General features: G+C 52.4%; 1 protein-coding gene across 1 annotated transcript in view; it reads left to right on the top strand.

Moving 5' to 3' along the window:
* Gtf3c1 (general transcription factor IIIC, polypeptide 1, alpha 220kDa) overlaps nt 1-22,157 on the top strand; it is a gene marked incomplete at its 3' end in the record, with an annotated part of 72,586 nt that overhangs the window by 15,748 nt on the left and 34,681 nt on the right. The window contains 4 exon segments of the mRNA XM_005405141.2: nt 16,056-16,217; nt 18,642-18,757; nt 20,064-20,373; nt 20,834-21,048. Of these exon segments, the coding sequence (XP_005405198.1) occupies nt 16,056-16,217; nt 18,642-18,757; nt 20,064-20,373; nt 20,834-21,048 (803 nt within the window).

The following is a 22,157-nucleotide window of genomic DNA, read 5'->3' as shown; positions in this document are numbered from 1 at the left end:
GAGGCAGGAAGCTAGCCAGTCGGAAGACCGGCGCTCCCCACCCATGCCACAGGGGATTTCTGAACTCACACAAGGAAGAGCAGGCTAGCGGCAGAGTTGGGCTCGGACAGTAGGCAACCTGTGCACAGCTGCGAGTCCATGTGGTTGCTCTCCCTAGCTTGGCCATCTCTCTGTTTATCTTTTGATGGTGTTTATCCTCCGTCAACTTCCCAGACTTTTGGTACTTGTGCAAACGTATACCACAGGCAAAGACCAAGACTGACTTGGGGCAAGAATTCTTACATGTTCTGGCTTAGTTTCAGGGTGCCCAGCCAGAACCCAGAGCCCATACATGCTAGAGAAGGGCTCTGCCACTGAGCTCTGCCCCCAGACCCTCTAGGAGCTGTCTAAAAGGAAATGTGGTTTCTGGGACGCTGACAGCCAGATTTATAGTTGGTTTCTAGGACACTGACAGCCAGATTTATAGTTCCTAAGCCACAGACAGGAGGCTTTTTTCCTGGAGAAATTGACTGACAAGTCCAAGAGAAAGATCCTCCAGATGGTGATATTTGGAGATTTCCCAAGAAAATAGTGACCCCCACCAGCCAACCTTCACTGGAGACCAAATGGCAGTTTCCTACCTTCTTCCTTGCCACCTTCTAAAATAGGGGTTTGGGTGGCATCTTAATCTTCCTCCAGTTACCTGAGCAAAAACTGATGTTAACAGAACCAAACAAACAGGAAATAAAAACCGCGACAGAGAGTAAAAGAAAACCTAAAAAGTAATCCTCAGAAAAGAAGATTTCATGTCCGTGAAACTAGAGCAAGAAGCTATGAAGAAGAAACATGCAGAAAGTAGAAGGACAGCCTTTAGAGATGAAAGAAATACAACTATTGCAATTGATAATCTCATGGAAGGGGAGATAGTAAAAGAGAGTTGAAAAACATCTCAAGAGATGGACAATGAGAGAGCCAAGCTGAAATAGATGAGCTTAAGAGGTCTGACATCCACATAATAGGGGTTCCAAGTATGTTAGTTAGCTTTCTGTTACCATGACAAAATGCCTAAGCCAGTGAACTTTTACAAAGGAAATGCTAGAACTGGGCATGGTGACGCACACACTTGGGAAGCTGAGGCAGGAGGATCGCCATGAGCTCGAGGCCAGTCTGAGCTACATAGTGAGTTCAGGGCCTGTTTATAAACTACATAATGAGACCCTGTCTCAAAAAAGAAATACAAACAAACAAAAACATTAGGAGGGCATTGGGTGAAAAATGAAGAATCAAAATACATCATGCATAGGTACAAATTCCCTGTAATGAATGTGATCATTATGTATATATAAAGTGTACCAATAAAACTGATTTTTAAAAAGTAAGGAGACGTTCATGTTGGCTCACAGTTTTGGAGGTTGCAGTCCATGGTGTGTCTCTAAGGCTCCTGGCCTATGCTGAGCAGAAACAATGGTGGGTGGTTGTGGTTGAAAGCAGCTGCTCACTTCATGGCAACCAAGAAGCAAACATGTGGCTAGGGACCCAGTATCCCCTTCAAGGACACACCACCAGTGCTCTAACTCCCCCCAGGAGGCCCTGCCACTAAAGCTTCCAGCACCTCCCAAGAGCACCACAGGCTGGTGTGTTGGTTTGGGGGATATTTTTGCAAGGGGAACAGCATAAGATAGGACACATATTTTAAAAGATTATTCATAATAGTCACCCAAAGAATGATATACAAGAGAGTGCAGGAAGTCTGTCTGTACACTATAGACCAAGGAATCCAGCTGGAGACCTAGAGCTCATAATGGTGCCTCCCACACATCCAACTGGAGGCCCAGAGCCCATAACAGTATGTCATGCAGGCCTGTTTCACGGATCTGCTCTGGGAAGGCCCAAAGGTCAGTGGTGGAATCTAGGAAGTCTGTGTCAGCAGGATGAAGGGTCTGTGCTAGCAGGCTGAGGGATCTGCACTGGAGCCAGGAAGTGATGCTCAGAAGAACCAGAGGTCCCCTGAAAGGTCCCACAGCCATCCTCAGCAACAGTGAGGTCCTGAGCTCCTCTGTTGATCAAGATGGCTGAGTTCCTATCAGGGAAGCCAAGGCAGCAAGTTTCTCCTGGAGACCAGCAGTGCACCGTCTTTTCCTCCAGACCAGGAGGTTCAAAGTGAGGACCAGAGCTCCCCAAAGTGAACCAAAGCCATTCTCAGTGCCAACAAGGTCCTGAGCTCCTTGGAGGATGAAAACAGCCGAGTTCATCAGGAAAGCTAGTGTGACGAGCTCCTCCAACAGAACCAACAGCTCCTTACATCTTCTACCAGCTCCCGACAACCTTTCTCTGCTCCCAGCAACCTCCTCCTCCTTCATTTCTGCCTCTTCCACAACAATCCCCAGGTGGGCCTCCCACACCCAGCACCACGCTGACTCAGTTTAGCTGGGGCTATAAGTTGACCACCAGTTGTCAGTGCACTATAGCTGGTGACCAATCCTGCCTGCCCTTCCTTCTTCCCTCCCTCCCTCCCTCGCTCCCTTCCTTCCTTCCTTTGTACTGAGGGTTGAACTCATGGCTTTGTGCATGCTGGGCAAGTGCTCTACCACTGAGCTACATCCCCAGCCGTGATCAAACCTTTAAAAATGGACCTTTGGGGGAAACTTTTCAAACCATGGGTGTGTGTGGGGAGGGGGGAGATGAGAACTCGGAAACCTGAGAGCAAGAGCAGAAGATTGGAGGAGATTATCAGAAGTGACATGAGGAATTTTCCCAGATCTGAGGAACATTAAGTTTCCAGATCAAAGGGCCTGTCAGGTCTGTAGCGTCGTGAACATAAATCCACATTAAAATCCAGCATCCTGAGACTTCAGAAATGTGGGCACAAAGAGACCCTAGAGAGGAAACATCAGACTTGCTTACAGTGACTGAAGCTGACATCAGAGCAAAGCCATGGAATTCTGAAGGAGATGGACCTTCACTGTGGACCTTTATTCAGCTTTGCCATAACGAGGAATGAGAGTAAGGACAGTTGTCTATTTTCACACGTAAGTCATCTCCTGCTTCCTTTTGGGAAGCTACCATCAAATGACGGAATAAACCAAGAGACAGGAAAATACGTGGTAGAGGAAGCGGGGCCGGGTGAAGGGAAGCCCTGGGAAGGTGGTGGCCAAAGTGGCAGGAAGGCAGAACCACAGGTCAGGAGGAGGCTCCGGGAAGGTGTGAGTCCATGCTAGTGACGGGGTCTCAGTTAACGCAAACGGACCTGGTGTAGTCGGGGTTCGCAAGGGAATAGATTCAACACAGGACACATAATTTATAGGAATATAATATTCACCCACAAAGTCAAATGCAGAAGAGTGTAAGAAATCTATCCATGCGCCAGAGACCCAGAGAATCCAACGGAGGCCCTGGATCCCATGGAAAAGTCCTCCACAAGTCCAGCTGGAAGCCTAGAGCCCACAGCAATGTCTCAGGCAAGTCTGTGTCAAGGATCCGCACTGGGAAGGCCCAAAGGTCAGTGGTGGAAGCTAGAAAGTCTGTGCCAGCGAGGTGAAGGGTCTGAGCCAGCAGGCTGAGGGATCTGCACTGGAGCCAGGAAGCGACGCTCAAGGTAAGGATCAGAGCTTCCCCAAAGAGAACCGCAGCCATCCTCAGCGACAGGGAGGACCCGAGCTCCTCCGATGATGAGAACAGCGCAGTTTACATGCAGTCCGGCTGGATGTTACAAGCTGACCATTAGTTAATCCACCACAGGACCTAGGGACAGTTGTGTGTCTGTCCAAGAATCTGAGCGTGAATTTATTATGACAGATACATAGAAAATCAAACAAGTGGGAGAAAATGAACTTGCTAGCTCCAAGAAAAGTGAAAAGGTATACAAGAAAAATGCTTAGATCTTGTGTGCTTGATTTTATGGGCATAGCAGGCAACCCAAGGAGACTGGATTTGTAAACAGCACACTTCACAGAACTTGTGCTGTGGGACAGTGGACCCGCAGCATCCCCGGCACTCAGCTCTGTCCTGAGAAGGCAAGCAGCCAGGTTTGTTGAGAAAACACCAACCACCAGCCGGGTGGAACCCAGCCTCTCCTTTATTTCGTAGCTTAGTTCATGGGATCCTGGAATTGCAAAAGCCTCGGGCAGCAGCTGGTAACACAGATGGTCATGAGACCACAGGCGTGGAGCGGCTGGGAGAGGAGTCCTCTAGTGGAGCCTCATCTTGGAGTCCCTAGTTTGTTGTGTTTTTTTTTTGTTTTGTTTTTTTGAGATAGGGTCTTAATACGTAGTTCAGCTGGCTTTGAACTTACTGTGTAGCCCAGGCTGGCCTTGCACGTGCAGCAATCCTCCTGCCTCAGCCTCCCAAGTGCTGGGATTATGGGTGTGTGCCACCATGTCCCAAGAGACCCTAGATTTTGACATGCTCTTCAGTGCTAAGTAAATGTGAGATTGGAGTTGGTAATGTCAACCTTTAAGTAGCGAGGTCATGAGAAAGGATTCTGGGCTCTGTGACCAGGAAGGAAATGATTGCGGACTGAGAGGCAGTCCAGGGAGCTGAGCTGTTAGGGAGCAGTGTGGTGTTTGATCTGGAAGTCTGATGAGCTGAGTATTTCAAATATGCATGGCTTGTGGATCTATTAATTTTTATTTCCTGGCCTTTTGGAAGAAAGGCATTAAAAATAAAGTGGAGTAATTTTATCTTTAAAATCTAGAGGAGCTGAGTGGGAACCTTATCTCCTTTTTAAGAGCCTTTTTGCTGGGCAGGCAACCGTGGAAAAAGGCTTCTCCCTGGCTGGAGTTTCCTGGAAATTGAAAGTAACCACTTGAAACCAACAGAGATGACGGAGTAAGACAGCCCCGGGGCAGGTTCTTGTATCACTCTCGGATGGGGTGGCCTTAAGCAAGTTCCCTGACCTACCTGCACCACAGCTGCCCTACCCAGAGTGTCTGGAGGTGTTACCAGTAGCACCTGGGGCCCGGAGCCTGGAAGGTGTGCACGGAGCAGGGGCCACAGGCTGGTGCCCTGTCGGCCGGATCTATCTTGTGTTTTGTTTGGTTCACAGTGTTTGCTTGCATTGAATAATTGCTAGGATTTAAAAATCAGGAGGTTTTACTAAGAAGTCTGATTTTCCACTTCTGTGTTGCAAGTAAAATTAGACAACACTGAAGCGCTACTCTTTAACGACAGCTGGCCGTGCAGACCGGGCCCCCTCCGCATTCACCAAGGGGCCCTGCCTGCGGTCGCCTGACCCACAGCCTAGCTCGTTCTGGGCCGTCATCTGCCTGAGCCTTGCAGGTGTACCCATCCACAGGACCTGTGGCGCAGTGAGTGGGCTCAGGCACCTGAGGCGGGGGCTGAGAGGGCAGGACTCATAGCACAAGTACGGGTGGCTTTGGATCCCTGTGCAGGCACCCAAGATGGTGATGTCAGCATATTTAAGTGGTCACACGCAGACCCTTGTGTACACTGGCCCCGGTTTGACTGCTAGAAGCTCATCACATGCCCCGGTGATCTCCTCTCCTACAGTTTCACTGTCTCGCACTGACAGTGACACCTTGTGCCTCAGCGACTTGGCCGTGTGGCTTCGTTCGGGCCCTGAGCTCCTGGAGGCTGGCAGCCGCCCGCGCTCATGCTTTATAGTCTTCGTGCCTGTGCTGACTGGTCTTGGAGCAGAGTAGGTGCTAAGTAAATGTTTAGCAGATTTAATTTAATTAAGTGCCACTTCAGTTCCTTGTGGTAAGCGGTAGGCAACGGATAAACGCAGTTTTCAGGTTTTCTTTTTCTTTTTTTTCCTTTTTGCTGTGAGCTTTGTTATTCCCATTTGCAAAATTAACATAAAACCTTCCCTCTAAGGCATTGTGGAGCAGAGGGCTCCAATAATAAATAAAGATGATGTATTACTTCATGTAAATTTACAGGTGTGCCTGGGTGTATATAAATTGGCTCTAAAATTCCTTAAACAAAGAGTTTGGATTTAGCATATTTTACATGCATGTTTCACCGCACCTAAGGCTGCAGTGATATGTTTTTGCAAAGAAGCAAAATAACCTTGATAATAAAAACAGCCATCCTGAACTGCTCTGTTTTGCAAATTTGGATTACTTTCTTCAGGTATTTACCAGTCAACCTGTGCTTACTAAATTTGTGTGGAGAGGGGAAAAAAAGGAAGCGATAACAGAGGAGAGCTCGGCAGTCCTTTCCCACACAAGTGGAATCACAGTTAGAAGCAGTTGACTAAGATGTGCTTCCTGGGGTTCTCTCTGAGATGGCTGTTGAGTGGGTTTTCCAGGTTCAGCGTCAAGGCAAGCCCCGCATCAGTGGGGGTTGGGTGAAGAGCTCACACTCCCATTTACGGTCTAGACTGTCCGCACAGCTCCTGCCCTGTGTTTTTTTTTTTTTTTTCCGGCGTGCTAGGAATTGAACCCAGGCCCACATGCACGCAAGGCAAGTGTTCAGGCTGGCCTGGAACTTGTGATCCTCCTTCCTTACCTCCCAGGTAGCTTGGATTACAGCTCTGTGACTCTTAAAAAATAAACAAGTATTACAAGACCTCAGGACGCAAGATCAGCATAATTTAGGATAAATTTAACAAGAGAAATGCAAAATGTGTGCTCTGCAAACTACAAAACATGGTCAGAAGGCATTTTAAGATCTAAGTAAATGGAAAAACATCCTGTGAATTGAAAGGCTTACTGTTATTAAGATGATAGATAATATTCCCCAAACTAATCTGATTCAACAAAATCCATATCCGATTCCTAGCTGATTTTTTGTGGAAATTGACAGGCTGATTCTAAAATTCATAAGGAATTGTAAGGGACCCAGAAAGCTTAAACAGTCCTGAAAAAAGAATAAAGTAGAAGAATTCATACTTCTGCTTTCAACACTGACTACGAAGTGACAGTCCTCAGGATGTGCTACTGGTACAAGAACTTACTTAGACCAGTGGGCTGGAACTGACAGACCCGAGCTCCTGTGGTCAGCTGTTTCCCACAGAGACGCCAAGGCTGCCGCATGGGGAAAGAATGGCCACTCACAAAAGGCCGTTGCTGTGGGATTCCACCGACAGAAAAACCCAGAACACAAAGAGCAAGAAGGGATTAGTAAGTAAATCCCTTAGGACAGGGACGGTGAGGGGCAGGAGGGTGAAGCCTGCAGGGTTGGAGGTGATGGGAATGGCCTAAAATTAGCTGGCGTTAGCTGTGTAGACCCGTGAATATATTTAAAAGCCATTAACTGGTGCACACTAAATGTATGGTACATGAATTAAATTTCAGTGCAATATTAAAATTTAAATTGCCAAATACAAACTAAACCAAGAAACACAACAAGATGCAACAAACGAAATTATAGTCATTAAAATGGCAACAGGGGACATTTAAAAAGTTCTCATGGGACTAAAGTATGCAACCTATGGAAAAGAGAAATGAGCCATATTAAGAATGACTAAAGTACAGTAAAATAAATATAAGGGTTCAAAAGAGTTCCCCCCCCAAAAAAAGTGGCATTTGAAAAACTGAAGATCAGAATAGAAGATGAACCTGAACATAAAAAGAAAAGATAGTCAGAAATTTTTAAAGCCTAGAAAGTTAATGGGGGACAACAGTTATAAAGCAGTTAAAAATAAGCAAGATTTCTTTTTAAATTAAAAGCAACAAAGTGATGAAAGGATACTAATTTAAAAATTAAAATTACCATAATTAATGATTAAGATGAAAGAAGCAAGAACATTTTAACAGCAAAAACTATTATGAGAACTTAGAAGCCAGGGTGAAATTTACAAAGGTGCGAATTCCTCCAGGCCTTGAGTAACCTGTGCCAGGCGGAGGCCGCCCTTACCCAGAAGGATCCTTTTCCCTCCTCTGCAGCTCACCCTTGCAGACAGTGGGTGCCCTCACCCTCGCTCAGCACAAACTCCCGTCATCGTGCGCCCCAGCTGTGCTTTGGAAAGAGTGTGCAGGTGGCCAGAGGACAAGACTGTGGGATGAGGAAAACCGGACTGGGGGCAGCAATGACAGTGAGAGGCTCGTGCTGACTTAGGACTGACGACCAGTCGTGGGCTGAAGGAGGGACTAGGGAACATGCCCTCAGGCCCTTTCTAGGGTGTACCCAGCAGATCGCAAGGAGAAGCTGCTGTCTGAGCTGGGAAGGACAAGGCGGGGGCAGAACTCACGAGGAGGCGGTTTGTCAGCCGCAGAGTCACACATGAGGCCAGGAACGTGGCTGAGGTGGGTCCCAGCGAGTGATCTGCCCTTCCTCAACAGCTTGCGGCTCAGGGCCCTGTGTGATCGTGGTGCTTAGCACCGTACTGTTCCACCCGGCCGTTCCCCTCTGTGGGTCACACCCGTCTAGAACTTGGGGGACCTAATGTCACTGGCTCAGCCCCAGTATTTTGGGGAGATGACACTGGGACTGAGTATTTAATGATGCCTGAGACTGTAACTGAGAGTGTGTGTAGTTTCCAGAACCCGTGTCAGCTCCCATGTGTTTTATTGCCGATACAGTATTTGCTTTGTGCAATTAGTAAGAAAAACCTTAGACTCTGCGGGCTTGTCACAGGGCTTTATACTGACACTGTAGAAGCCTGTTATCCCATTTTGTGGCCAGTCTTGGGAAAAGAGGGAGGTAGACAAAGCATCAAGATAGCCTGCCAGGCGTTGGGCTCAGTATGATTTCCTTTCTTCTAATCCTTCTAATTCTACTGTCAGTACTATTCTTTTTTTTTTTTTTTTTTTGAGACAGTCTCGCTATGTAGTTTAGGTTGGCCCTGGACTCACTGTGTAGTCCAGGCTGGCCTCAAACTCGCGGTAATCCTCCTGCCTTCTGAGTGCGGGGATTGCAGGCGTGCGCCACCATGCCCAGCTTCGTCAGTACTATTCTTTATCTTCATTTTATTGCCAAGGAAGTGGAGGCACAAGTCACTTGCCTAGGCGCACAGAGCAGTTCTGGTGTGGGGATTTGAGCCCAGGAAGTCTGAGCCAGCCTCTCTGCGTGCAGGACCTTTGGCTGCCTCCGGAGAGACCGGGCCAGACTCTGGAGGAAAGGGAGGTGGGTAGGTGAGTGCCTGGGGCCTAAGCCAGGGGACCCAGTAAAGTCCCTGAGGACAGCTCTTAGGTCCAGCACCCGTAGACTTGGGCTACCTGTCAGGCCTCCTCCCCTCCAGGCTGCTTCCATATTCACAGAAATAGCTCCTAGGCCTTGTCCCAAACACCGTGCCTGCACAACAAAGAAGGAGACATCCCAGCAAGGTGTGCGCAGCTCACAGTCCGCCCTGTCCGTGCTCTCCCTCCTTCATGCCTCTCCCCGTTCTGCAGTGTGCCTGGTCTTTTGCACTGTGAGACTTTGCTTGTGCCGGTTCCTTCTGCCTGGAATGCCTGTCCCCTTCTGCCTGATGTGACTATCCTGCACATTCTTCAATGTCCTACCACATGTCACTCCTTCTCTACTATTTGCTTTTTGTTTTTTTTGTTTTTGGATGCTGGGAATTGAACTCAGGACCTCACGCTTGCCAGGCAGGCACTGTGCCACTGAGCCATGTCCCCAGTCCTCCTCCTCTACTTCTTGCTGCCTGGTGCCTGCCTGCCTATTGCAAGTTTAACCCTTATACAAGCTGGAAGCAGAGCCCAGAGGCCATCGTAGCAGATTTCTTGACATGCACGGCCGTCCAGCTGTCATCAGCCAGAGAGCGGGCACTGAGCTCTGGGAGGAGGCCACGCACCCCACCTGTATTTACTCATGTAGTTCTTGCTACCTAGAGCTCATAGTAGACATACTTAGCATAGTCCGGTGTTATCAGTGAGGAATTTGAGGCCCGGAGAGGAAGTCACTTCCTGGTGGGGGAGCCAGAACTCACAGCTAGGCTGGTGTGAGCCGCAGCCCCTTGACTCTCCCCGCTGTGCCCAGCCTCTCCTCTCCCTCACAATCTCCTGCCGGGACTGGAAGCCTGCCTCATTCATCTGTTTCTTCTGGCCCTAGCACAAAATAAATGTTTATGGAATCCAGTTGAATGAAGGCCCCAAGCAATCTTGTGGCATTTTTCAGTCCAGGTGACTGCGTATGACATTTGATCCTCAGAAGTTGTATTTTTCCAAAGTCATAGTTATAATAGTCAAGACAAAGCAGGAACAGGCATTTACTGAGCATGATTTGTGTGCCAGGCACTGCCCTGAGAGCTCTATGGGCAGATGCTACTGTTGTCCCCATTTTATAGCTGAGGAAACCGGTGATGCGCCAGGCAGAGGCAAGTTCATGCCAGACAGGCTGGCTCTGGTGCCTGTGCTTTTAACCTGTGCCACCCTGCTCCACCATCCTGTACTGCCCTGGATTTTGGGCTTCTGACCTCTGCCCATGCTTCTCGTAGACCCCTCCTCTGGGTTGTCCCAGGGCGGCTTGCTTGGACCCCAAGTGACTCCAGGCACTGACCACCTGTCTCCTCTTCACGGTTCAGGGTGTGCGTGCGTGCGTGCATGCGTGTGTGTTGGGCTGCCCGCCTGGCTCCCTGGCAGCTCTGCCCCTCTCTGCTGACCTGCAGAGGAAATCCGCCCCTGCGCTTGTTTCTTCCTGTCTTGCTTTTGTTCTTCCCTGGGTTAATCACAGCTGAGAGTCCCGCTTTGCTAGGGAGCCCGATGAGGGTTTTCTCTGGGAATGTGAGACGTACAGGCACTGTTTCCACTTCACACCTGCTCTGCATTTCCCTGTACAATGAATCTGCTTTCTGATAGAAATTTCAAACTCTAACCCAGCCAAGTGGTTTGGTGTGGGAGATACCAGTTAGGTCACACAACCCCACTATGCCTGTTTCCCTTTCTTCTTTTTTCTTTTCTCTTTTCCTTTTCCTCCCCTCCCCTCCCCTCCCCTCCCCTCTTCATTGTCCCTCTCCCCTTGCCCCTCCTCCACCCAGGGGCACCCTACCACTACATCTCCATCCCTTTTTCAGCGTACTGTACTGTATTTTGAAAGAGGATCTTACTGAGTGGCCCTCTAATGTGTGATCCTCCTGGCTCAGCCTCCCAAGTAGCTGGGATTATAAGCAGGCATGCACTACCGTGCCCGTGTAGCTGCCTTTTTACTTAAAAGGCAGTACTATACCAACTTGTAGGGCTATGCAGTGGGTAAAGGAAAGAGCTTCTGAAAACAGCTACCCTGAGGCCTGGCTCAGCGGGTGCTCAGTAAGGAGTCACCCCACCCCTCTTCCTTTCTGGGTCCATAAAATGCCTAAATTTCTGCCGCCTTGGATCTCCAGCGCTAAAGACCTGGTGATTCCGTTGTGGTGAAGTGCTGATCTCGGCGTGCCGTGTCTTCACGGTCCCTGAGACTCCTCACGTGCGCCAGTGTGTGTGGTCATCTCGCTGGTTGGCCGTGTACACTGTCTGGCTGGTCGTACTTCTCTGGCCTTTTGTCTCTGGAAAGCAAGCTCCGTAGCAGAGACTAGTGGTTGCCTTTAATGGTCCTCGGGTGGGTGCTGGTCTGCAGGTGGCAGCTCAGGTGAAGGAGAGGCAGCCCCCGTTCTCCCTGGTATGTGTGTTCTTTTATTTTTTACTTTTTAAAAATCTTTTTGAGAAAGGGTCTCACTGTGCAGTTCAGGCTGGCCTTGAACACACTTTGTAGCCCAGGCTGACTGCTTCAAACTCGCAGTGATCCTCCTGCCTCAGCCTCCCTTGCTAGAATTACAGGCGTACGCCACCACACCCGCTGCTGTGTGTGTGTTCTTAATGGCGTTTCATCCTGTCCCCTTTTTCTTTTGGCATTAGCCCCCTTGAAATCTGGATCAGGCTCCTTAAAAAAGGCAGGGAGAAATAGAAAGAATTTCAATAATGAAAACTAAAATTCTCTGTAGCACTGGGCAGGAGGCCTTGTGCATGCCAGGCTAGTGCTCTACCTCTGAGCTATCGCCTCAGCCCCTACAAATTGGCTTTCTGAAGCTGGTTAAACTCCGGAGTGGTAGGAGAGGTGTAAGTGCTAGAGAAGCTGCTCCCAGGGGTCCCTGTCCGTCCTCACCTGCCTGGTTTCCTGCACTGTTCCCCACAGCCCAGAGGCTCAGCGTGTTTGTAGTCCTGGTTCATGGAGCAGGGCCTGCCCCAGCTCTGGAACAGAGGCCGATTCTGAAGCGTTGGGCCGTGCCGTCTCTCCAGCAAGGTTTCCCAGAGTGAAGGTGTGCATCACACAGTGTGGGGAAAGGGAACGTTTCTGTGTTGCGTTAGGAAGGAGACAGACACAGCCTGAGTAAATAACAGGGAGCTTACTTCTCCGCTGTGACTGGGTGGCATGCAGTGGCTGGGATCAAAGTACAGAAATGGGCTCTGCACTGTGGTCAGGCAGAGCTGCACACCCCTGGCCGCAGACCTCGCCGGTGCCACCTCACTGTGGTGCTGCAGGCCTTCTGCAATCACACAGCCTCCCGCCACCCCGGCCCAAGGTGTCTGAGCAGGCCTGTCCCGCCCACAGCGCCCCTTTCTGGGTCACGGGCTTCTGGTCGGCCTGGGGCTGATGATGCCGTGTGAGCCTGCGAGGAGCATCTCCCAGTCCCCAGGTATCACCCTCAGCCTTCCCACCAGCAGCCGGGCTGCCGGGGCCGAACACCACACCCAGAACGAGAGCCCGCAGGAGCCAGGCCACCATGCGGCCAGCTGTGGGGCATCTCTTATTAACAAGAAGGGACCAAGTGTCTTAATTCCATTAATGTTTGTAGTGTCTTCACCCAGCGCCAGGGTACTGGTCATGCTAGGAAGAGCGCTGCCTTCTTGTTGTGAACTTTGGGGGCGGGTAGCAGCACTCATGGCCCGGTGCCTGGCTCATAGCAAGGGCCAGCGCACTGTTGTAGCGTGGGCTCTGAGCAGATGTCACTCTGTCATCACACGGGTCCCACGAGGGGGAGAACATTGCTATTCCATTGTATCGATGAGAAAGCCAAGCGTTCATTTCCTCATGGTCATAGAAACGGGAAGTCACGGAGTTGAGAGAGGAGCCCGTGCCTGTGGCTGTCATTGCCGAGACCGTGGTGCCGTGTGGTGAGAGCTGTGACAGCACAGATGTCGCACACCGCCACGGAGAGGGAGAGCGACCGGCTTGCTGGGAGAAGGCCAGGCGCCTCAGAGCTAGAGGATTCCTCCGCCTCGCCCACTGAGCCCACAAGAGCTGGCCTTGCTCCGCCTCTCACACTGGTGCCTGGCACTGCCGCATGTCGTTCTCTGACTCACTACCCCTAAAGGGGCTTCAGGAGTGGAAGGAGTGGTGCCAGGAGACTGGCTTAATGTGTCTCGGGTTGGTGCCCCCAAGTGCTGTTTTGTGCCAGTGTCCCTGGCACTAGATCGCCGTTGTTCTCTGTCCCATTGACATCTTGGAATCAAGGGCACGGGCTCTGGAGCCAGCCTACCCCAGCCCCTCCCTGGCAGAGGGCCAGGAGTCTGGGCAGTTTCCTTAGTGCCTTGGTATCCTCTTAAGGGAAATGCGGGTGCTGGCACCTCCCTGCTAAGCCGGTGGTCAGACCCAGCTTGGGAAAGCTGTGCAGGAAGCCAAGGACGACATCCAGGGTGTGGTCAGATCTGCGAGGGACACTCGCGGGACGGGGAGCGGTAGGGTGCTGTTGAGAGCACCTTGGGAGAGCGGAGCTGGGCGGGCGGGTGGTGGGAGGGGCGTGACTAGAGGACACAGGCAGCTCTGGTGGAGAATGGCTTGGTGGCCAGTGTCAGCTGCATGCCGGATCTGCTGGCCACTCTGCTGGAAGGAGAGCCCCAGGGAGCCCAGCAGGGGACCCGGTCCCAGGGACCCGAGCCTTCGGTTTTTGACAGTCCAGATGACTGAAGAGTCCCCTCAGCCCTGCCTCACTGCTCAGGCTCCCACCTGGGAGGGGAGCACGGTGGAGGGGCCGAGGCCAGAGGAGGTCTGCTGAGGCCATCCCGGGCTCTGTGTTTCTGCTGATGAAAAGTTGTGTGGGGGGGCTTGCTCATCACTGAAGACCTTTTGGCTCAGGCCTTCCTCCCAGCTGGTCTCCTCTGAGAACGCCTTTGGTGAGCTCAGTGCCCGGAGATGCTTTGTCCTTTGTGACATTCACCTGCAAGTTCTATGCCTCGAAAGTCCTCCGCCTACGAAGGGCTTGTGTTTCTGTGCTCTGGGGAGGGCCTTTCGTACCTCACGGGCGGGGAGGTTGCAGAGACCAGCTTAGCACCCTCCCCTTGCTGTGGTACCCAAGCATTCTACACGCGCAACTGCTGGCCAAGAAACCATCTGTTACTGCGCATGTAACAAGGGACTGCAAAGTTAGTGTCTTAAAACAGCGCGAGGTACTATCTGAAGTGGGCTTTGTCGGGCCCAGATCAGTCTGTGCCTGGCCTGCGTTCCCCGTGGAGGCTGTGGGGCGCAGTCTGTTTCCTGGCCGATTCCAGTTCCCAGAAGCCACTCGCAGTCCTTGGCTCCTGGTCCTCTCCATCTTTACGCTGTCTGCGACCCTCCTGCCTCTCTCTTACAAGGACCCTGTGCTATTGCGTTGGGCTGCCCTGTTAATCCAGAACAGTCTCCTTATCTTGGTATCCTTACCCACAACAAGCAGGCCCTGCGCATCCTGAATTTAATCCTGTCTGCAGCCGGGTATGGTGGCACATGCCTGTTATCCCAGCACTTGGGAGGCTGAAGCAGGAGGATTGCTGTGAATTCAAGACCAGCCTGGGCTACAAAGTGAGCTCAAGGCCAGCCTGAACTGCATAGGGAGACCCTGTCCCAAAAAGACAAAAACAAAAACAAAACAAAACAAAACAAAAATCCTGTCTGCAAAGGCCCTTTGGCCATGTGAGGCACCATATTCACAGCTGTAGGGTTTAAGATCAAGGCATCTATGAGAGGCCGTTACTCTGCCTCCTGTTCTGTTGCAGAACATAGGACTCCTGAGCCCGCCCCTCCTTGGGCAACTTCACCTCTGTCACGGAGGAGCTGTTGAGAGCTTTGGGCAAGTGATTTAACCCCCTGCATCCCAGTTTCTTCGTCTGTGAGGCGCCTGCTTGGGTCCTTGGGACCCAGAGAGTCAGCACTTACCAAGTGGCAGGGTGTTTTCATTTTTCCCTGCTCCTTTCTTGTGCGTACGCACCAGCACACGTGTGTGATTTTTCTTCTGATGTTCTTTGGTGAGTTGTGACGCGGCTTGGTGTGATTATCCGGATGAAGGCACATGCTGGTCCGTTGAGAGCATGTTGGCTTCATGGTAAACTGCCACTCAGTTCCTTGCTGCTACTGCTGCTGTTCCCAGGGCTGGGGATGGAGCCCAGGGCCTCACAAAGGCTAGGCAAGTGCTCTGCCCCGGGCGACATCCCTGGGCCTGGCATTTTATATTAGAGCTGTAGAGAGCAGCGCAGCGGACCTATTAGTCTTGGTGGTCTTTGCCTCTTTCTGAGTTATTTTCATGCTGTAAACTCCTACACTTTTAGAGTCACTGGCACAGCCTCTCACCATGCTCTCCAAGGCATACAGAACCTGTTCGCCCTGCTGCCACACCCCTGGAAGTGGGTATTAGCTGACATGAGAAAAGTTGCTTTTCTTTTATTTTTTTTTTTGAGACAGGGATTCACTATGCAATTCTGTCTGTCCTTGAGCTCACTCTGTAGCCCAGGCTGGTCTCGAACTCGTAAACTCATGGTGATCCGCCTGCCTCAGCCCCCTGAGTGCTGGGATTACAGGCGTGCACCACCAGGCCCGGCTATTTTTCGTTCTTACAGCAAATGCTGCTCGCCTGTCTCCTGCGTGTGCCCTGTCGGGGTGCTGGGAAGACGATGTGAAGGCACAGGCGCATCCTTGCCCTAGAGCAGGTCTTCAGCATGAAAGGCGACTGCCTGTTCAGTTAATAGGATTAACAGGGCATCTCAAGGTTCCTTTTATTTGCATTGCTTTATTCCTTCATCCTCTAGTCTGTTCTTTTCTATTCTCTTCACAGTGAGTAGTCATTCAGTGGAGTAAATTTCCTGGTCTGGTGCCCTAGGACACACAGTCTTGAACTTTGCGAACGCTCTGGTGGGGATGACCTTTTTGGGCTCCTGCGCCTGCGGGCACCTGCTGTGACTCGCAGGCCCTGCTTCCATTCACCACTGGCGAACGTGTGCTCATGTTCCCAGGGACCGACGTCATGGTGCGGTGCCTCAAGCTGCTGAAGGAGTTCAAGAAGAAGGTTGAGGATGACCACGATGACGATGACGACGAGGAGGTCATCTCCAAGGGAGTGCCCCCGGTGGACATCGTGTATGAGCGGGACATGCTCACGCAGACCTATGACCTCAGTGAGTCCCGGCCTAGGCTTGACTCGGGGTGCGCCGCAGGGAAGCAGCGCCCTGCGGCCAATAGTGTCACGCAGCAGGAAGCAGCGCGGTCCTTAGAGGCTCGGGCTGGACGCCGATTCCAGTTTGAAACGTGGCTGCCCTCCTCCGTGTGACTTTAGCAAGGTCTTTAGCATGGGATGTGTTAGGGTTCTTGAGAGAAACAGAACCGGAAGGCTATGGAAGAAAATAGATGAGAGGAAATGCACTTGGGGAATTGCTTCATGGGATAATGGGGGCTGAGAAGTCTTACCCTAGACCTGTACACGCGGGAAGCCCGAGAGCCTGTAGGTCCTGAGCAGAGAAGAAGGAAGGGTGTCCCTTTCCTCTGCCTTTCTGTTCTCTCTGGCCGCCCGCCGATTACCTGTGCAGCCCACCAAATCGCAGCCCGGACTTGTCTAGCAACGACCTCACAGACACGTCTAGAAGTAACACTTCACCAGTTGTCTAGGATCCCTTCCTCCAGCCAAGCTGACACCTAATAGTAAGCTTCACATGGGGCTAATACCCACACTAGCACATCTGAGGGGAAAGTGCTACAGGATTAAAAAGTCCAGAGCAGTGCCCAGTGCATGGAGAGCACACTCACTGAAACAGCTCATTGTCTTAGTCTGTGTCCTGGTGCTGTAACAAAGTGCTCAGAACCGGGTAACTTGTGAAGAAGAGTTTACCTTGACTTCCGGTTCAGGAGGCTGGAGCATGTAGAGTAGTGCCGGGGTCTGCCCAGCTTCTGTGTGGAAGCAGCCTGTGCTGCTCTGTGTGTGGGAGAAGAGCAGGAGGGCAGATCTGTGGAAGGGGCAGAACGCAAAGTATAAGCTTGCTTTTGGCACAACCTGGCGTTCTCTTAGCAGCTGACACAATCCCGTGAAAGCATAAAACCGCTCCTGTGGGAAGGCGTTTGTCTGTGCAGGAGGGCGCCACACCCCTACCCCAGAGGCTGCCCGCTGAGCCCCACAGCACTGCTGTGTTGTGGATTAAGCTGCAGCGTAAAGGCTTATGAACCACCCCTCCCTCCTAGGACAGGTATGGAGTCATCACAGGCTGGCTAAGCTGGTGATGAAGGGCGAGAAAACCGTCCTCCCACTCCTCACCCTCCCCTAGCCTCCCAAAACGCGTGCGGGACAGCTGTGACCCAGTGCCGTGGGCGGTGTGGCCGCAGCCCCTGCGGGGAGGACAGAGCGGAGGGTGAAGCGGCCGCAGGAGGTGTAGTAACCCCACTGGCAGGTTGGCCAGCCTTTTAGAGAGCGGTTTGACAGCTTTGACAGCTCTTGTGTGAGAGGGTCCTCGGAACACAGTTTGGGAACAGCTTGCCCCTAATCCTTTCATCTCCGCTTTTAGCGTGTTGCCGGATCAATAGAGGAACCGTCGCAGTCATCCCTTTTTATTCTGCCCTGTATTTTTATACATGTATGATATAGCAACATCTTTATCCTGATTGATTTTTCCTGGCAGCCCCATCTCTGTGGATGTATCAGAAAATAAAAGAGAAACTACTTCTGAAACGTGAAAGAGCTTTGCCACCGCATATGCCCCGCAGCCCATGGACTTCGCTGCGGGAACCTCCTTCCCACCTCCCACCCCCAGCCAGGCCCCTTCCTAGACGTCTCTGTCCCAGAGTAGAGGAGGGAATTGAAAAGAGCCTCTTAGAGACAGATACAGTAGCTGCGGAGAAACAGCAGCCGACAGGAGCTGAACAGGAGCTGACAGGCTCCACAGCGCAAATTGTAGGGCCCGTCATCGGCGAGGCCTCCACCATCAAGCTCAGTACCGCTGTTCCCGTCCTGCCCCTGCTTGTTCAGCAGCTGAAGTCCATGGTGTCTCTGTGTCAGCTGAGAAAGACAGGAACAGGAAACACACGCCTTAGAAGACGTTCTCAGAGCTGCGTGTGGGGGTGCAAACCTCTCATCCCAACACTCCGGGGAGCCGAGGCAGGAAGATTGCAAGTTTGAACCTAGTCTGGGCAGTTAGTACTTAGACACTGTCCCCAAATAAAAAAAGGGCTGGGCTGTAACTAAGTGTGAAGAAACCTTAGTACTAGAAAAAATAGTATTTTAAAATACTACTTTGCTTTCTAAAAAGGGATCAATTTCATTTATCTGAAAAAGTTCATTCGGAGAAGGTGGTAATTTCCTAAGTAAAAATGGTGTTCATAGAACTCAACAGATCACTCTGCTTTACCTTCAGTGCTCTAAAGTGGAGGAGCCAGACAGCAGGGACCCCTAACAGGAGCTGTTAGGGTTCCTACCGTGTAGTGTTTCCAGGCTCAGGAGGCACTTGTTCTTCGGGGAGAGGCGCGGCAGCAGCCTGCGGGTTACTGGCCGCCCTGTGGGCAGTGGGTGCAGCTCCGCCCTGCAGAGAGGCTGGGGCTCACAGGGCTGTTTCTTGCAGTTGAGCGCAGAGGCACAAAAGGAATTTCCCAAGCTGAAATCCGAGTGGCCATGAATGTGGGAAAGCTGGAAGCGAGAATGCTGTGTCGGCTTCTTCAGAGGTTCAAGGTTGTCAAGGTAACGCCCTGAGCCATCCCTGCAGCTCCTCTCTGTGGGTGTGCCTGCTCGGTGATTAGGAAGCAGACTCAGGCAGTCAGAGGACTGGAAGCCCTGCCATCTCTATCCAGGCGGCAAATGACACCATGTCGTGTCTCCGCCTCCCCGTGGCTTTTGTTTGTTGCCACTTTTTAGAAACTCAAGGAGTTGTCAGCATAAAAGAGTCACAGGGTGAGGCAGGGCCACTAGGCGCTCATTTCTCTGCAGGGACAGGCAGCCAGAGCTGGCTAGTGCCTGTCCACCTGCCCTCTCTCTCTTCTAGGTGACTTGCCTGGGACCTGGGCGCATCAGATCAGCTAACGGTGCATGTCTGGTGTTCTCTGTTTGTCGTTTAGACTGGCATCTCACACTCTGATGCTTATATGAGTCAGCATTACATAACTATAATGAAATACCTGAGGCAGTTGGCTTTTAAAGAAAAAAGGTTTATTCCAGTTCATGGTTCTGGAGGCTGCAGAAAACCTTGAAAATCAAGTAGCCTCATTGCTTCAGGCCTCTGGTGAGGCAGCACATCATGGTGGCGGCACATGGCTGCGTAGACTGCTTACACCCTGAGCCGGAACGGGAGCGAATGATTGGATCTCCTGACCCACTTTGAGCGCATGCCCCGAATGGCCTAGGGCCTCCCTCTAGGTCCCACTTCCTGAAGGTTCTTCAGTCTCCCAGTAGTGCCACCCAGGCACCAGTCCTTTCTCAAGGGCCTGTCGGGGTTCTTGTCCAAACCTTTGCCGCACTTGACCCTTGTCTTGCCTGCCTTTGGGGCATTTTGCCAGAAGGCAGGATTACAGTTGAGCTAACGACAGCAAAGACCTTAGCAGCCCCCTGTCACGGGGTGAGTACGTAGAAGGTGTTATTCCTTCTCTTCTCGAGGGCTCTAGGAAGAACCCCGATGAAACGAGTGTGGGCTGGCAGTGGCTGAGGGGAGCTGGTGCCCCCTGGGCCCTGACTATGGTGTGTTACAGACACACGCTGCTTGTTGACCATGTTTTGTGAGCCACGTCCCACGCCAAGCATGGCAGCGACTTGGAAGCACGCGTGAGGGTCCTGGCCTCGGGTGCTGTGGGCGCCAGAGGGTAGACGCTCAGAGGAGTGCTCTTCAGGAAGCCCTCTGGCCGCTGGGGGCAGCAGGTCCTGAGACGCTGAGACAGGGAGGCCCAGGAGCGGCCCAGGCGTGAGACCGGAGACCCAGGGAAGGCGAGGATCAGGTCCCGGGGTACCTGTGGGCATAGCACCACTTTTGAGTGTGCCGAACCCATCCCACCCGCAGGGGTTCATGGAGGACGAAGGTCGGCAGCGCACCACCAAATACATCTCGTGTGTGTTCGCCGAGGAGAGTGACCTGAGCCGGCAGTACGCCCAGGAGAAGGCCCGCGGCGAGCTGCTGACCACCGTGAGCCTGGCCTCCATGTCCGAGGAGCCGCTGCTGCCCGAAGGCGAGGACGCCTTTCTCTCGGAGTCGGACAGCGAGGAGGAGGGCGGCTGCAGGGGCGGCAAGCGCAGGGCCAGGGGCGGCCCCCGGAGGGCCTCCGCCGAGTTCGGGCCTGGCTGTCGGCCTCATCACTCCACCCCGACCAAGGGTAGGGAGCCGCGGTGGGGTCGGGGGCACACACCGAGGCTTCCCTTTGTGCTGCCCAGATGGGGGCCTTTGCCTCCCAGAGTCACAGGGCTGGGCGGGGCAGTCGTGTGGTCTGTCTCCTGCTTGCTGGAGCGGCGCCTCCTGGCAAGTGCTTTGTTCTGTTTTTAGTTACTGCTGGATGACAGTCCCTGAGCTTCCCTCCAGCACTCTCCCCAGAAATCCCCAGCTTCTATAAACTCGTTATGGAATACTGAGAAAAACACTGTGGAGGGGAGGGCTGGTGGTAAATTTGCAGAGCGGTTGTCCAGCCTTGCAAGGGGAGGGGCCCGAGCTGCTTGCCAGGCCAAGAGCCTGGTCTGTCACAGATCTAAGCAGGTCCGTGGCCACCGTGGGTGCTGGGCCACCAAGCGCAGAAGCCCTCTCACCTCCCTCTGACTACTGTGCTCCGGCCCTGGTCACAGGTGGGTGGAAGCTCCTCAACCTTAACCCCTTGAAGAAGCAGCTGCCTTCCTCCCCCGGGACTGCTGAGGAGCGCGCCTCCCGGAGCTCTTGGGGCAGGGACCCCCTGGACACCAGCGGCTCCTCCGACCTCAGCCAGTCCTTCGGCTCCCACTGCATGGAGAGCACCAGCGGTGACATAGCCATGATCGAGGAGGTCCGGCTCGAGAACCCCAAGGTCAGTGGCGGGAAGGGGGGCCTCATCTCCAAGAAGGGGCCGCTGGCAGGTGGGCATCTGCCTTCTCCTTGCTGTGCTTGTGGATCCCAGGGACAGCGCCAGAATCTGGTGTAAGGGTGTCACAGGCCGAGTTCCTGCCCCGTCCCAGCAGTGGCCGGGGGCTGGGGATTTAGCTCAGCGGCACAGCGCCTGCCTGCCAAGCACAAGGTTGTGAGTTCGGTTCCTGGTACCAGAGAAGAACCAAAAAGAAGAAAAAAAACAAAGCCAGTGGTGGCTGGGGTAACGGGCGCTTGTTCACCCGCCTCCTTCGTGGCCTGTGCTCTAGGTGGAAATCCTCCGCGCCGTTATTTGCCCCGGGGTTCAATGTCCAATAGCTTGCTCTTCTCACATGGGCAAATGCTTTTCAGAGGAAGAATTTGTGTGACTGATTCAGGTCGTCCTGGGCCAGTGTTGCTCCCTACAGGACATTTGCGGTGTGGCTGCGTCTGGAGATGGCCTTTTGTCACAGCGAGGGAGGGGGTCTACTAACGCGGAGCAGGACAGGCCCAGATTGTGCTTCGTGTTGGTGTTTTGAGACAAGGTCTCACTCTGTTGCCCAGGCTGGCCTTGAACTTAGACTCAGACCATTGTCCTGCCTCAGCCTCCTGAGTAGCTGGCTGTATAGGTGTGTGCCACCAAATTCAGCCGCACATTTTTCTTTTCTCTTGTGGTGCTGGGGATCAAACCAGAGCCTCTTGAATGTTAGCACGTGCTGCACCAGTGAGCCGCGGCCCCAGCCCTGGGATGCCGGTAAAACTCACAACAGTGAATCATCCGGGTCAGAGTGCCCACACTGCCAGGGTTGAGAAGCCTCACTTAGATGCGAGGCCAGTACTGTTTGTGTAAAAATAAGGTGATCATAAAACAGAAAAAAATACATATTAGTACATTCTGACCTAACGCTGGCCTATGTCGAGGTGTTAAATACACAGTAGGGTCCAGCGAATGCATTTCCGTCAGTGTAATGAGAAGGATTAAAGGACAGCGGATGCGGAGGTGCCCTTCTCACTACGCGTTTCGGGTCACCGGGTGCCTGTCCTCTGTCACCGAAAGGTGCTTCAGATACCGCC

Source organism: Chinchilla lanigera, unplaced genomic scaffold (genome assembly GCF_000276665.1).
Source record: "Chinchilla lanigera isolate Chin_1 unplaced genomic scaffold, ChiLan1.0 scaffold00092, whole genome shotgun sequence".
In the NCBI taxonomy this organism is placed as follows: domain Eukaryota; kingdom Metazoa; phylum Chordata; class Mammalia; order Rodentia; family Chinchillidae; genus Chinchilla; species Chinchilla lanigera.
This window is presented reverse-complemented; position numbering and strand designations above follow the sequence as displayed.